Raw genomic sequence first — 12,422 nt, forward strand, 5'->3', positions numbered from 1 at the left:
ACAAGGTGATTATCAAATGAGGATATATTAAGTTACTCCATAAATAATTCATGGTTAAGTTAATCCTTTAGTAGTAACTCATTCCTAAACATTTAATTTCAAAGTATTTTTTTTGTTAAGTAATATAGCGATCAGAATATCATCTTTTTAGATGAATAAGTGGAAATTTGAGGTTCGAATATCAAACATATTGTCAATACAAACTGAGTCATCCCCATGAGAATTAATTTCAATGATTCAACTCCTTCTAAAATGAATTATAAGTAAAATAAAATAAAAAAATAAAAGCTATTATTTATTTATTTATTTTTGGCTTGACTATATACACTTGTGACTGTATTTCTACAGGACAGTCCTCAATCAAATACATATTGTTTTCTAAATGTTCCAACTCAAAGTAATGACTCCTTCCACTTGCTGATGTCAAAGAAGATGGCTCTTTTTAATTAGTTTGATTGAAAGGGAATGAGTAAAGTAATGAGATTTTAATATATATGTTTTTGCAATTGGAGAAGCATTGGTAGCCATGAACCTTCAGTTAGGCTAGGTTGAGTTTCTTGACATTAGCCGAAATCACTCATGGATACTAGAAAAAAGAGAGGGGCAGGAAGAAGAAAAGGCATGAAAAGGAAAGAAAAAGGGCTCAAGAAACCAAATTAGAAAAGTAGAATTAAGAGAATTTTGTGAAACTTTGTTTCTACCGTTTTTTATTGGAAAATGCTACATAGTACGGAAGAATCTAAACGAAAAACAACGAATGACTTTACTATGAATTTGCTATTACAGTTTTACCCCCATACCATTTCTTTATTTCCAGCTTACCCTTGATTGGTAAGTGTTGTTTGCTGTTTCGTCAAATCCCGTGACCACATTTCCCGTACTGCATAGCATTGCTCTTTTTTATTATTTCATGAATGAATTGAGTACATGAAGCGCAATGTTTTATAGTGTAGTAATGAGAACAGTTTGATAGTTAGATGAATTAATTATAACTGAGTTTGAAAGTTTAGGAAGTTTGGTTGGAACTTTATTTTTTTGAGTTTAGGAAGTTTGGTTCAGTGTTGTACGTGAGATGCAATTGTGTACTGGTATGAGAAATATAAGGTTGTGGAAGTTGAAAAGATATGGGAAACGTGTGGCATAAATAGTTAGGGAAATGGGAGTGGTTTGACTGAGTATGTAGAGAAGTTATTTGATTTAACTTTAGACTAAGTCCAACACACCTACAGCCCCCCACTTAGCTTCTTTAGTTCCCAATTTTTTTTATTTAATTATTTATATTCGATTGTTTGACTTGGCATGACTTTGTTTCATTCTTAGAATAGCCACTTACATTTGCTACTTCCTTTAATTAGACACTTGCAATTTCTGTCAAAAAAAAAAAATAAAAAATTAGACACTTGCAATTCCCTCCCACCATCATCATCCCATATACATTTTCTATTCAATTCTACGCAATTCTTATTATAACTAATTCTCCTAACTAATTTATCTATTAGACATAGTAATCTAACCATACCATATTATTGTTCTAAATAAAATAAATACATTCAATAATAAAAATAACTTATTAAACTAAAGACATTGACACCAATTAGTGGAAGATAATCCTATTAAATCACACCAAATTTACCAATCAACACAGATAATGAGATAAATAATTATAATAGATTAAACTAGTTGCTCTAAATTATTTGATTAAAATAAAATAGAGGGTGTTACAATAGTCAGTTTCTAGTATCTGGTTACTCAAACTCTGATTATGTTGGAGATGTGGACAATAAAAGATCAATGATCAGTTGTGTGTTCATTCTTGGTGGTTTTGTTGTGAGTTGGAAGGCTACTTTGTAACCTACAATGATTGTGTCTACTATAGAGGAAGGGTATATGACTTTGACAGAAGTGGCTAAGGAGGGAATCTGGTTGAAAGGATTGGTCAGTGACTTCGGTCTACATCACGATCAGGCTTCATTTGTACAACGACAGTTTGAATGCAATATGCTTTACCAAAGATCAAGTTCATCATGAGAGGACAAAACACAAAGATATGAGATACCATTTTCTAAGAATTGAGAAGAGGATCAAGATAAACAAAGGTACAACAGACAACCCAGCTGATAAGTTTACCAAGTCAGTTCTGCATAGCAAGTTTAAACATTGATTGAACTTGCTCAATGTTAAGAGTTGTTTATTGCCCTTGGAGGGGCATGACCTAAGGCAGAGCAGACTCATTTGGGTATTCTGTGTAATGCATCTGGTACTTCGAGTACATTTGGTGCATCTGGTTATCTGGAGAGGATTCAAGTCAAGGTGAAAAATTGTTGAATGTCTTGAATTAGTGTTGGGAAAATGTTCCACATTGGAGAATAGGAAGATTGATTAATAGGTTTTTAATTTTTGTGATGAAGATGAAGAAGAATATGACGGGGAGAAGATGAAGAAAAACAAAAAGATTTGATGTTGATGGTTCACCGTTACATACAATGGACCAGCAGTTTAATGGCTGAAAATCATATATGAATATTAGACATCAAAAAACTAAAGGAGAGGATCAATTTGACCAACGGAAGCAAGTTAGGGAACCGAAAAGAAAAAATTTAGGGTTATGAGACCAAAATGAAAACAACAAATAAGTTAGGGGATCTGTTGTTTTTGGATTTCCAATCTGTTGTATTTGGATTTCCAAATTCTTTTATCTACCGAAGTTGTTACTAGGTTGAGTCACGACCAGGTCGCTCTCTTTAAGACGTTTCGTGGCACTACCCAAAATTGTGCAAGGTAGACTATCAACCACGCCGCCTCCAGGATAAAACAAGCCCAGCTACAACTGTTCGATTAACTACTGCACTGTAGAAAATCGTTCGAGATTTACACCTTCAAATATGGTACTAAGACCACTCTTTAATATTGAAACCACTCAAATTAATATGGTATTATTACCATTCTATTATGGTGCTGAGACCACTCAAATATGGTGTTACCACCATTCTAATTTTAACTTCTCCAAAACATCAATATGGCACTACGACCACTCAAATATGGTGATACCACCATTTCTCATCAAATAGAAAATTATTGAAATAATTTATATACTGTTAAGATCATTCTTAATTCCGATGGGACATTAGTATTACGAAAAGGGACTATGATCTTAATAGTACTCTATATTCCGAAGGGACTATGAACTTAAGACCACTCTTAATTCCGAAGGGACATTAAACCGAAAAAGGGACTATGGTCTTAAGAACATTCTTAAAATATGGTTCAATCGATTGATCGAAGCCACTCGATACGGTACGTAACCGCTCTATTTGAAACCAAAAGGGACAAAAAGGAGTAGAAGCAGAAGAAACTTGTTAACACAAGTCGGAGGGAGAAAAGAAGAAAAGAATTCCCGACAACTCAATGAAATTCTTTTCGGTGTGTGGAATGCATTGTGTGAGCTCTCTATTTATAGAAAAAATTCACAACTAATAAGTGAGAAACTTTGGGAACAAGTAATACATTACTTTGTCATTAAGTAATTCACATATTAGATCTAGTACAAAAATATCTTAATTGAGTACTAAAATATATTAAATTTAGTACAAAAATATATTATATTATGTACCAAAATATTTTAGCAAAACTTGGGGACTAAGAAAGCACTTTCTAATAATGATTAAATTAATTATTTAATTTATCATTTCCAAATAATAAAATATATATCAATATATATTTTTCTCTAGTGCTTATGTACCCCCATTAATTAGAGGTACACCCCCACTATATAAACACTACTAATGTGTGTGTTCCATCCGATGTGGGACTTCCACTTTTTTCAATTCACACAACACTAGTTCTACCCAACATGGGAATTTGTGTTTAGTCTTTTTTACTCAATTTCCACACATGTTCCAACAATCCCCCACTTGAATTTAAAAAATGGTTTCAGAAATAACGTCAAAAACGTCTCCATAAGATTTGCTAGTAAACAAAGGTGTCGCTTATAACTTGAACCTTTGCATAGCGAGTAAAATTCTGATTAACAAGAGTTGCTTACAGCATTGAACTCTATCTCAGACATAGAACCCACAAACAAACCTTTTCATAAGGTGTATTCTAAAAGCCCGTGCGTTTATGGCCTTGCACGTGTATCCCGGTTTTACCGAACGCTCTAGGTATTCTGCCCCGAATTCCATAGGAACCGGCCCTTAGTTCCACATTCGTATAGGTGAGTCTATCAAGAGTACTCCTGTAGCTATGTACTCCACTCAAAATAGAGTATAGATCTCATTAAGAGTTTCTATTATCTCATCCTTCTATCGCTGTAGGAATCATGCTTTCTTACTTTTAACATAGCATGTTCTATCACTTGTGACTTGTTATTACCCATTGAACCTATTTCTTGGGATCTCCAGTCATGTAGGTCGGGTTACCATCACTTGTGACCTTTGGGCATTAGTCCCATCCTATTGGATGTGTTTAGGACTTTCTTTTTAGTAATTCCTTTCGTCAAAGGATTGACTAATTCTTTATCAGTACGTACATGATCTACTTTAACCGTTCCTTTTGAGAGTAGCTAGCTCTCTAATCCTTTACGTGTTCATGCCTTAATTATCGTCTCTAACGATTCTCAATTTTTGTAATAGCTGCAGACTATCACAATGATTTAACACTTCTGGAAACAGTTTTACCCACTAAGGGTTCTCAACTAGCAAGTGTCTAATCAACTTGCTTCTTCACTAGTTTTCTCTAGTGTTCTCATCCCAGATACATTCCATAGTGGACTGAGTCAATATCATTTGTTTCAACAAACAACTCATACAGTGATGCTCAATTTACAGTCACTGGTCGCATTAAGACTCATATGAAAGATGTTCTATTTTATATCTTGTAACATTCAAGTACAATAGGTTACTCCTCATAAAGTAATCCTCGAGTGTTTTATCTTGGTTTTCGGGTGTCAAACATTGATTACGTTTGAACCTTTTTAACCGGTGATATCTTATTTTTTCTTGGGAAGGGAAAAAGTAAGCAAAACCCTTGAGAATCAAGGTCCGGGAGTTGTTTTCGCTACGGGAAGGTGTTAGGCACCCATAACGACTATAGTATCCTATAGGAACCGTCTTTAACTTCTACGTGCACGCTTTATTTTTAAATGCTATTTTGAAAGTGATATTAAACCTAAAGGTATTCTAAGTGAAGAATTGGAGGGAGAAGAATGTGTTTGAATTTTTATTTTAGTTGAATTGAAGGAATTTTGATTCCTTGCCTACGTACCCATTTAAGGGATCAAATCCACCGTAGTTCTCTTCCAAAAATGTTTTTGTTTTTGTTGGTTGATTTTAAGTTTGAAAATTGGAATTTGAAGAATAAGAGAGAGGCCTCAAGGGCATAAGGTTGTGAAATTGTGAGGTTGAATTAGTCATTTTGCAAAAAGGTCTAAGTATGATTAAAATTCATTAAGATTTTTGTTTAAGAAAATGAAAAGGAAAATTCAATGGGATTTTGATCCCAAGGTTTATTTAGAAAATGATTTGAGTGAAGTTGTTCATATTTTTTGGAAAATTGATTTTTCTAAGTGTAAATCCTAGGCATTCATCTAAACATACAATCCTAAACATACATCTAAACATGCATATTCTAGCTATATACCTAAAGTGGTGTGTGTGCAAGTGTCGGTGCTTGTGTCGGTGTACATTATTAGAGTCCATTGTCCTTATTACATTATTGACCTAGATACATTCTATGGTCTTGCAAGAAATTTAAAATGGCATGAAAGTAAAGTACAAAAAGTCCTAAGTATTACATTCTAATTTTTGGTGAAACTTAAAGTGCAAGAAGTAAGATGGAGAGGGAGATGAAGTGTGGGATGCTTATGAATGAATGAAACATGAAATGAGATAGTTAGTGGCATAAGGCATAATAGGAATTGGAAATTATAGGCAAGGAAATGCTAAAACTTGTCAAAAACTAATGAGATTCCTAACCTAAAAGTAACTAAATTCACCTAAAATCTTACCATAATATCAAGACAAGTTCATGACTTATAACCCCCACATCATGATAATTTCTTAAAAGGTTTTATCACAATTAATGATATGAGAGTTATAAGAACACATTCAAGTCACAATCCATGATACATCTAGGCATATTTAGCACTTAATTTTCACAAAACTTGCAACACAAGTAATTGACAAGTCACATTCACAAACAGTAAGCAAAGGACCCAAATTAGAGACAAACATATCACAAGATTGCCCATCACATATTACTATCAATTTGGCAAAAAAAACATAGCAAGAAACTCACAAGAAATTGACCAAAAAGAGACTAATAGATCACAAGTGGCATTATATATTGTTTTTAATTTTTTTAATATGTAAGACAATCACAAAAATATCAAGAGACACATTAAAAACATATAGAAATTTTTCTAGAATTTTATCAAACATTTTTAAGCCTGCAGTGGTGTAAATAACAAACTATAGTGTCAAAATAGTAAGGAACAGGGCAAAACGAAGACTGTAAGAAGATTAGGCCCAGGCCCAAGGGGAAAACGGATTCTGGATCATCCAAGTGCCTCAGAGGCGTTGGATTGATCCAGGTCAGTTTTAACCTAGATCCAACAGTCAAGAGCGTGCAGCATACCATAAGACATATCAGGCACACACAAAGATTAAATCTACACCGTACACATCTTTGAGAAGCAGATCAAACGGTCACAAACATGCAGCACACCAGAAGATAAATCAGGCACGTGGAAACAAGGCATCAGGATCATCCACGTGGAGAACCATGGATCCAACGATGGAGATTGAGAAGGAGAATGAACCAAATTGAACCAGACCGGTTCACGTGCCTATATAAGCACAATGAAACCGGTCCAGTTCATTTCTTCCTTCCCTTTCTCTCACTACAAAGTTTCTAGAGAGAGATGCTCTGCAATCTCTCTTCATCCTCTCCGATGAACACAACGGCGGAGGTGTGGTGGTTCGCCGGCGGCGCCACCACACCTGAACATTTTTCAAAAACTTTTTGCATGATTGTGTTCATCTGAATCTCCTCTTTATGATTCTTAAACTCGTTTTTTGAAATAAGGCATGGATTCGAACAGATCTACACTTGCATCCACGTTTTAGGGTTTCAAAAATTTTCTTTAATCTTTTCGAAATCAAACCCTAACTCGTCCTACTCTACATGCTGATGACGAATCCATGCTTTGATTCGAAAGATAAACGGTGAATCTTCAAGATTTTTGAAATTAGGGTTTCGTTTCGACACTTTCGAATCTTTTCGAATTTCCACTTCAATTCACCGTTTATCTTCCATTCAGAACCTTCGATGATGATTACGAACTAAAACGAGAAGGATTTGCGTGCTTACTTGAGTTTGATTTGGAGATTCGAACGAGATTCTTCAGAAACCTTGAATCCTGGATGTGTTCTTGATGCTTCTGGTAAATTCTGCAAAGAAACTGAAAATAAATCAGTTCTTGACCCTCTTCTTCTTCACTGATCGAACTCAACCTTCGATTTCTTCGTCTTCTCCACTGTGATCGTGTGGATTTGCTGCTTTGGTGGCAAATTCACACTGGAATTGCAGTGTTTCAAGTTCGATGATGAAGATTCAGTGATGAATCTCTGAGAACTTCATTGAATTCACTTCAATTCTTTATTCTGGTGAAGCTAGGGTTTCATCAATGTTCCTCGTGTTCTTGTTATTTCTGGCTTTTTGATCGTAACTGAATAGAGAGAGAAAAAGGAATCTGTTTCTGTGTGTTTGATGTGTTGGCAAGTTGTGAATGGTACCCTCTCTGTGCATTGATGACTTGGTCCCTTATAGCTTGCCACCTGTCTGGACTTGTAGCTAATTCGACCCTTGCTGAGTTTGGGACTTGAGGGTCTTTCTGCAATTGTTGAAAATTCATGGACCAATCTGTAATTCGAAAAAAGGACTGGACTGCAAATAATAATAAAAAAGACCAAAAAACTGGGAAAAAAAGGACTTAGTTGTAATTGACCAGAAAAATAAAAGTTTGACCTAACAAGAAAAAAAGGGACTAAAGTGCAATTTTAAAAGTTTAAAGGACTAAAATGAAAATGAAAATAAAATTGGAATAAAATTGGTAAATTGGAAAAAACGTAAAGTGAAACGATTAAAATTGACAAAACGGACTAAAACGAACCAATGGCTTAAATGAGGTACTTTAAAGTAACCTCTCTCTGCCGAAATTTCGTGTGAAATGACCAAAATGCCCCTGGGGCTAAAACGACTAAAAATGACTCAGATGCAATTTTAAAATGGACTTTTAACAAGAAATTAAAGCAAGAACTTATTTAAACAAAATTAAAGGACTCAGAGACAATTTTAAGAGTTTAAACAGAGTTTTGACACATGAAAAGACTAAAATGCCCCTAGGGGCAAAACGGACTCAAAATGACTTCAAATGTAACTTTTGAACTGGATTTTGACATAGAATGAAACAAAGACTTATTCAAACCAAATGAAAAGACTCAAACAAATTTTTAAAAGACTGAAAGAAGTTTTGACATAGGAAATGACTAAAATGCCCTTTTATGTGAATTTTGCAAGTAATATTGAAATAAAATGCAGAGAAAGATGTAATTGATCAGAGACAGTTCAAATGGCTTGAAATGCAAGAAAAGAAGAATTGAGTTAGTATTTTTAGGTCCAAAATTAGGGTATAACATCGAGTCGTAGTCCTCATGACTCTTTCTATAGCATGGCAATGCTTCTCATCCGTCTACTAGTAAACTTGCACAAGAGTTTCACGACATTAGCAATGTCGGGTCTAATACATTCAGTGGCTTACCTAAGGACTGCCAATGATGCTCGCATATTCTGTTTGTTTAACTCCATCTCAAGTGTTCTTACACTTGGATCATAATATATGATTGCAAGTTTACGGTGAAATAATAATATTTCCTTAAGAACTTCTCAACTTTGTGAGATTTATCAAAAAAAATTCTTTTTTCTGATCTGGTAATCTTGAAACCAAGAATTACTTCAACTTTGTCTAGGTCTTTCTTATCAATGTTATTGATAAACAATAATTTCACATAATTCATAACACGAATCTTTAAATCAAATATGAGCAAGTCGTCTTTATAGAGACTTATGATCGTGCAAATATTATTTGTCACTTTCATTCACTTTATACTCATTCGATAGCATTAGAATGTCAAATTTTTCATGTCATTCCTTAAGAGTTTATTTTAGACCTCACAAAGAATTATCTAACTTACATACCTTGTTTTCTTGTCCATGAATCGCAAAATTTGTCAGTTTGTTCCATATAGATTTCTTCTTCTAGTTCACCATAAAAAGGCAACTTTCACATCCATTTGGAGTACTATCGAGTTATGAACGGCGGCTAAAGGGACTAGTACTCTTATGGATATGATTTTCGTGACTGGTGAATGAATGTCGAAGAAGTCTATATTTTTCTCTCTGTCTAAAACCTTTGACTACAAGGAGAGCCTTGTATTCATCAACCGTTCCATCAGGTTTTAGTTCCTTTTTCCAAAATTCAAATACAACCGATTGATTTTGCAACTATGAGACAAGTCAACCAAGTGTCATGTTTTGTTAGACTCTAGAAGATTCATTTCATCGTTTTTTGCCATAATTTGGCATCCAATGAGGATATAACTTCTTTAAGGCTTAATGAATCTTCTTCCAATGTATAAACCAAGTTCATACTCTTTAGCATTTTTAGCTTTCTTACCTCCTTGAGGTTCTATAACATCGCGTATGATGTTTTCATAACTATTTCTAATTACATGAATGTGATTAGATATAGTGCCCCCACTAGTTCTTAATTTTTAGAAGGGAATTTAGTTTAGCCCCACTAGTGCCCCCACTATTCTTTAATTTACAGGGGTACTTACTTCATAGAAATCAGCATCTTTTAATTCTATGATCACTTTAACATTTAGGTCCTAAAACCTATATGCTTCGTTATTTATAACATACCTAATGAATACACATTCATAGGCTCTACTAGTGAGTTTAACTCTCTTGGGGTCCTGAAGCCAAATATAGTCCGGACAATCCCAAGTTCAAAAATAAGACAAGTTGGATTGTCTTTTCTTCAAAAATTTCTTAATTAGAATTTTTGTTCTTAGACTTGGGTACTCTATAAATTTCAATTTTCGTTATAAAGATTGAACATTCAAGCATATCAATTTTATTTTCCAAAATTCATAGTCATCAATAAATATGATAAAAACATCATTTTATCATTTTTAATTTATGTGTCATCAAATTCACACATATCATAATTTATTATGTTTAGAGATTCATATTCTCTAAATTCTGATTTATATGAACTTTTGGTTCATATATCTTGACTGCAATAAATAAAATTGTCTAATCATATAACGTTGGAATTAAGTCCAAGTTACTTAAGTTTAAAATTAAACACTTGTTCGTGATCAATTTTGATATGTCAAATATTAAAATCACACAACTAACAAAATGGAAGGAGAATTTAATTTTTAACATACCATCAAAGGCGCAGTCTTTTCTCACAAGAATGCATGGTACACAAGTCTCTCTTAAGTCTGAGTCAACTCAGTCTTATTCAATAGAAATCTGAAATTCAGATTCTTTCTTATTTTTATACAAAATATTTGGAAAAAATTTCTCAAATAATTTGTTTCAAAAGAAAATTGATCAACATTGTCGAGAACAAGAAGAACCATTATGTTGTGTAGCCTATTTCTTACAAGTTCAGATATTTCAGATGGACTGTATGCATCTAAAAATGTTTCTTTTATAGTTTGACGAAGAATTTGTTTCTGCACAGCGATAGCACCACCATCTTCATAAACTTTGCTAATGTTCTCAATGAAACAGCAAGTGTCAAATTGGTACGAGATTCTGTCGTACAAGACAGTTGCAAGAGTTGTCTTTCCTATTCCACCCATCCCACATATTCCTAAAACTCGAAAGCCATCATCCTCTGACTTTAATCTTAACAGACTTTCTAATGCTTCCACGCGAGTTTGCACTCCTATAAGGTCGTTAGCAAACCCTGAGAATTTATGTCCCAGTGTTTTTATTACAGCTTGAACAAGTTTGTCAATCTCTTCAAACTCTGGTCTGAGAGTGGGCAGAAATAAGATCACTATTTTATCAGTTAAGAAAAAAAGAAGAAATTTGAACATAAATACACATATATAACTAAAGACAGTATATATTAATTCATAATTGCTGATATAAACATGAAATTTTCTCCATAAAAAAAGGAGAAAAATTCAATATGCTCAAACAAACTTGAGTTTTAAAGTGGTTTGTTGCACACAAAAAAACCTGTTAAGCATGCAATATAACATTTATATACTTACTTGTTCCTGACATCCCAACCAGCTAATCCAGCTAAACTCGTCATAGCACTCTTCCATCGATCAACCTTGCTTCTACGATCATGTTTGAGTGCATGAAAAACAAAGGCAAATCGGTACACTCCATCCTGCTTCCGCACATGAGATGGATCAACATCATAGAAAACAGGAAACACAATTTGCTTCCGTTCAGCACGACAATGATCAATAGCAGCCATTTCATCCAAACACCAAGTTGAGGAAGCATAATCTTTGGAGAAAACAACGATTGAAACACGTGAGCGTTGAATTGCTTGAAAAAGTTGAGGTGAAATAGATTCTCCTTTCTGAAGTTGTTTGTCATCTTTGAAAACGAAAATACCTTTTCTAACAAGATGAGCGTAGAGATGATCAACAAAGGTGTTGCGAGTGTCGGAACCTCTAAAACTGATAAACACATCGTATTTATAGCTTTGGATGTCATGAGAATCGTTACAAGAACTAGAATTTGTACCTCTCGGACCCAAAATTGATTCCCAGAGAGAGGATGTCCAAGAAGATAACATAGACATATCTGTGATATGGTGATATGATGATGAATCACTTGATGAAACAATTAAAATACAAAATTGTGTTGGACTTTGTCCTTGATCAAAAAGGTTGACTGCATTATTATTTGTCCACTAGTGGTTGTTATCTTATTGATGTCCAATTCAAATAATAATTACCAATTGATTTGAAATAACTACAAATCAGAAGAAAAAACTAATTTTATTCATTTTTCTAACAATAGTACACATTGGATTTCGTATTCAATTATTTTCTTTTGTCTAAACCCTCTAGTTCATAGGAAAGATGACTTTAATAATTCAAAATTCGATCAAAGATAAAGGTAAAGTCTAACTAAAGATTGTGTCAGCCATGATTTAAACATAGAGAAAAATTAAATTGTATGGCATTTTAGAAAAACAATTAATTCGATTGGATTATGATGTTTTTAGAAAACAATTAAATTGTGCGGTATTTTAATATTTGGATCGAATAACACGTATTTTGCCTCAAAATCCATTCAAACGGAACCATTAATTG

The 12,422-nt window shown here is 33.7% G+C and overlaps 1 protein-coding gene across 1 annotated transcript; it reads right to left on the bottom strand.

Moving 5' to 3' along the window:
* Positions 1-7,506: 7,506 nt before the first annotated feature.
* Positions 7,507-11,946, bottom strand: LOC146908058 (disease resistance protein Roq1-like). The gene is made up of 4 exons (XM_085729218.1): positions 11,716-11,946; positions 11,358-11,604; positions 10,689-11,112; positions 7,507-7,575 (listed from the first exon to the last, which is right to left on the bottom strand). The coding sequence occupies exons 1-4, from the start codon at positions 11,903-11,905 to the stop codon at positions 7,507-7,509; spliced, it is 930 nt and encodes a 309-aa protein (XP_085585344.1). The 5' UTR covers positions 11,906-11,946.
* Positions 11,947-12,422: the final 476 nt, after the last annotated feature.

Source organism: Medicago sativa, chromosome 7 (genome assembly GCF_051527215.1).
Source record: "Medicago sativa cultivar Bolivia chromosome 7, Bolivia_mono, whole genome shotgun sequence".
Classification (NCBI taxonomy): Eukaryota; Viridiplantae; Streptophyta; class Magnoliopsida; order Fabales; family Fabaceae; genus Medicago; species Medicago sativa.

Excerpts from the sequence above, each read along its gene's own strand:
- LOC146908058 (XM_085729218.1), bottom strand. The coding sequence starts at position 11,905 with ATGTCTATGTTATCTTCTTGGACATCCTCTCTCTGGGAATCAATTTTG. Across the intron at positions 11,113-11,357 it reads GGTTGGGATGTCAGGAACAA|ACCAGAGTTTGAAGAGATTG; the intron begins GTAAGTATATAA and ends GCCCACTCTCAG. Across the intron at positions 7,576-10,688 it reads TTCTTCTTGTTCTCGACAAT|TGTGAATTTGCCACCAAAGC; the intron begins GTTGATCAATTT and ends CTGCAATTCCAG.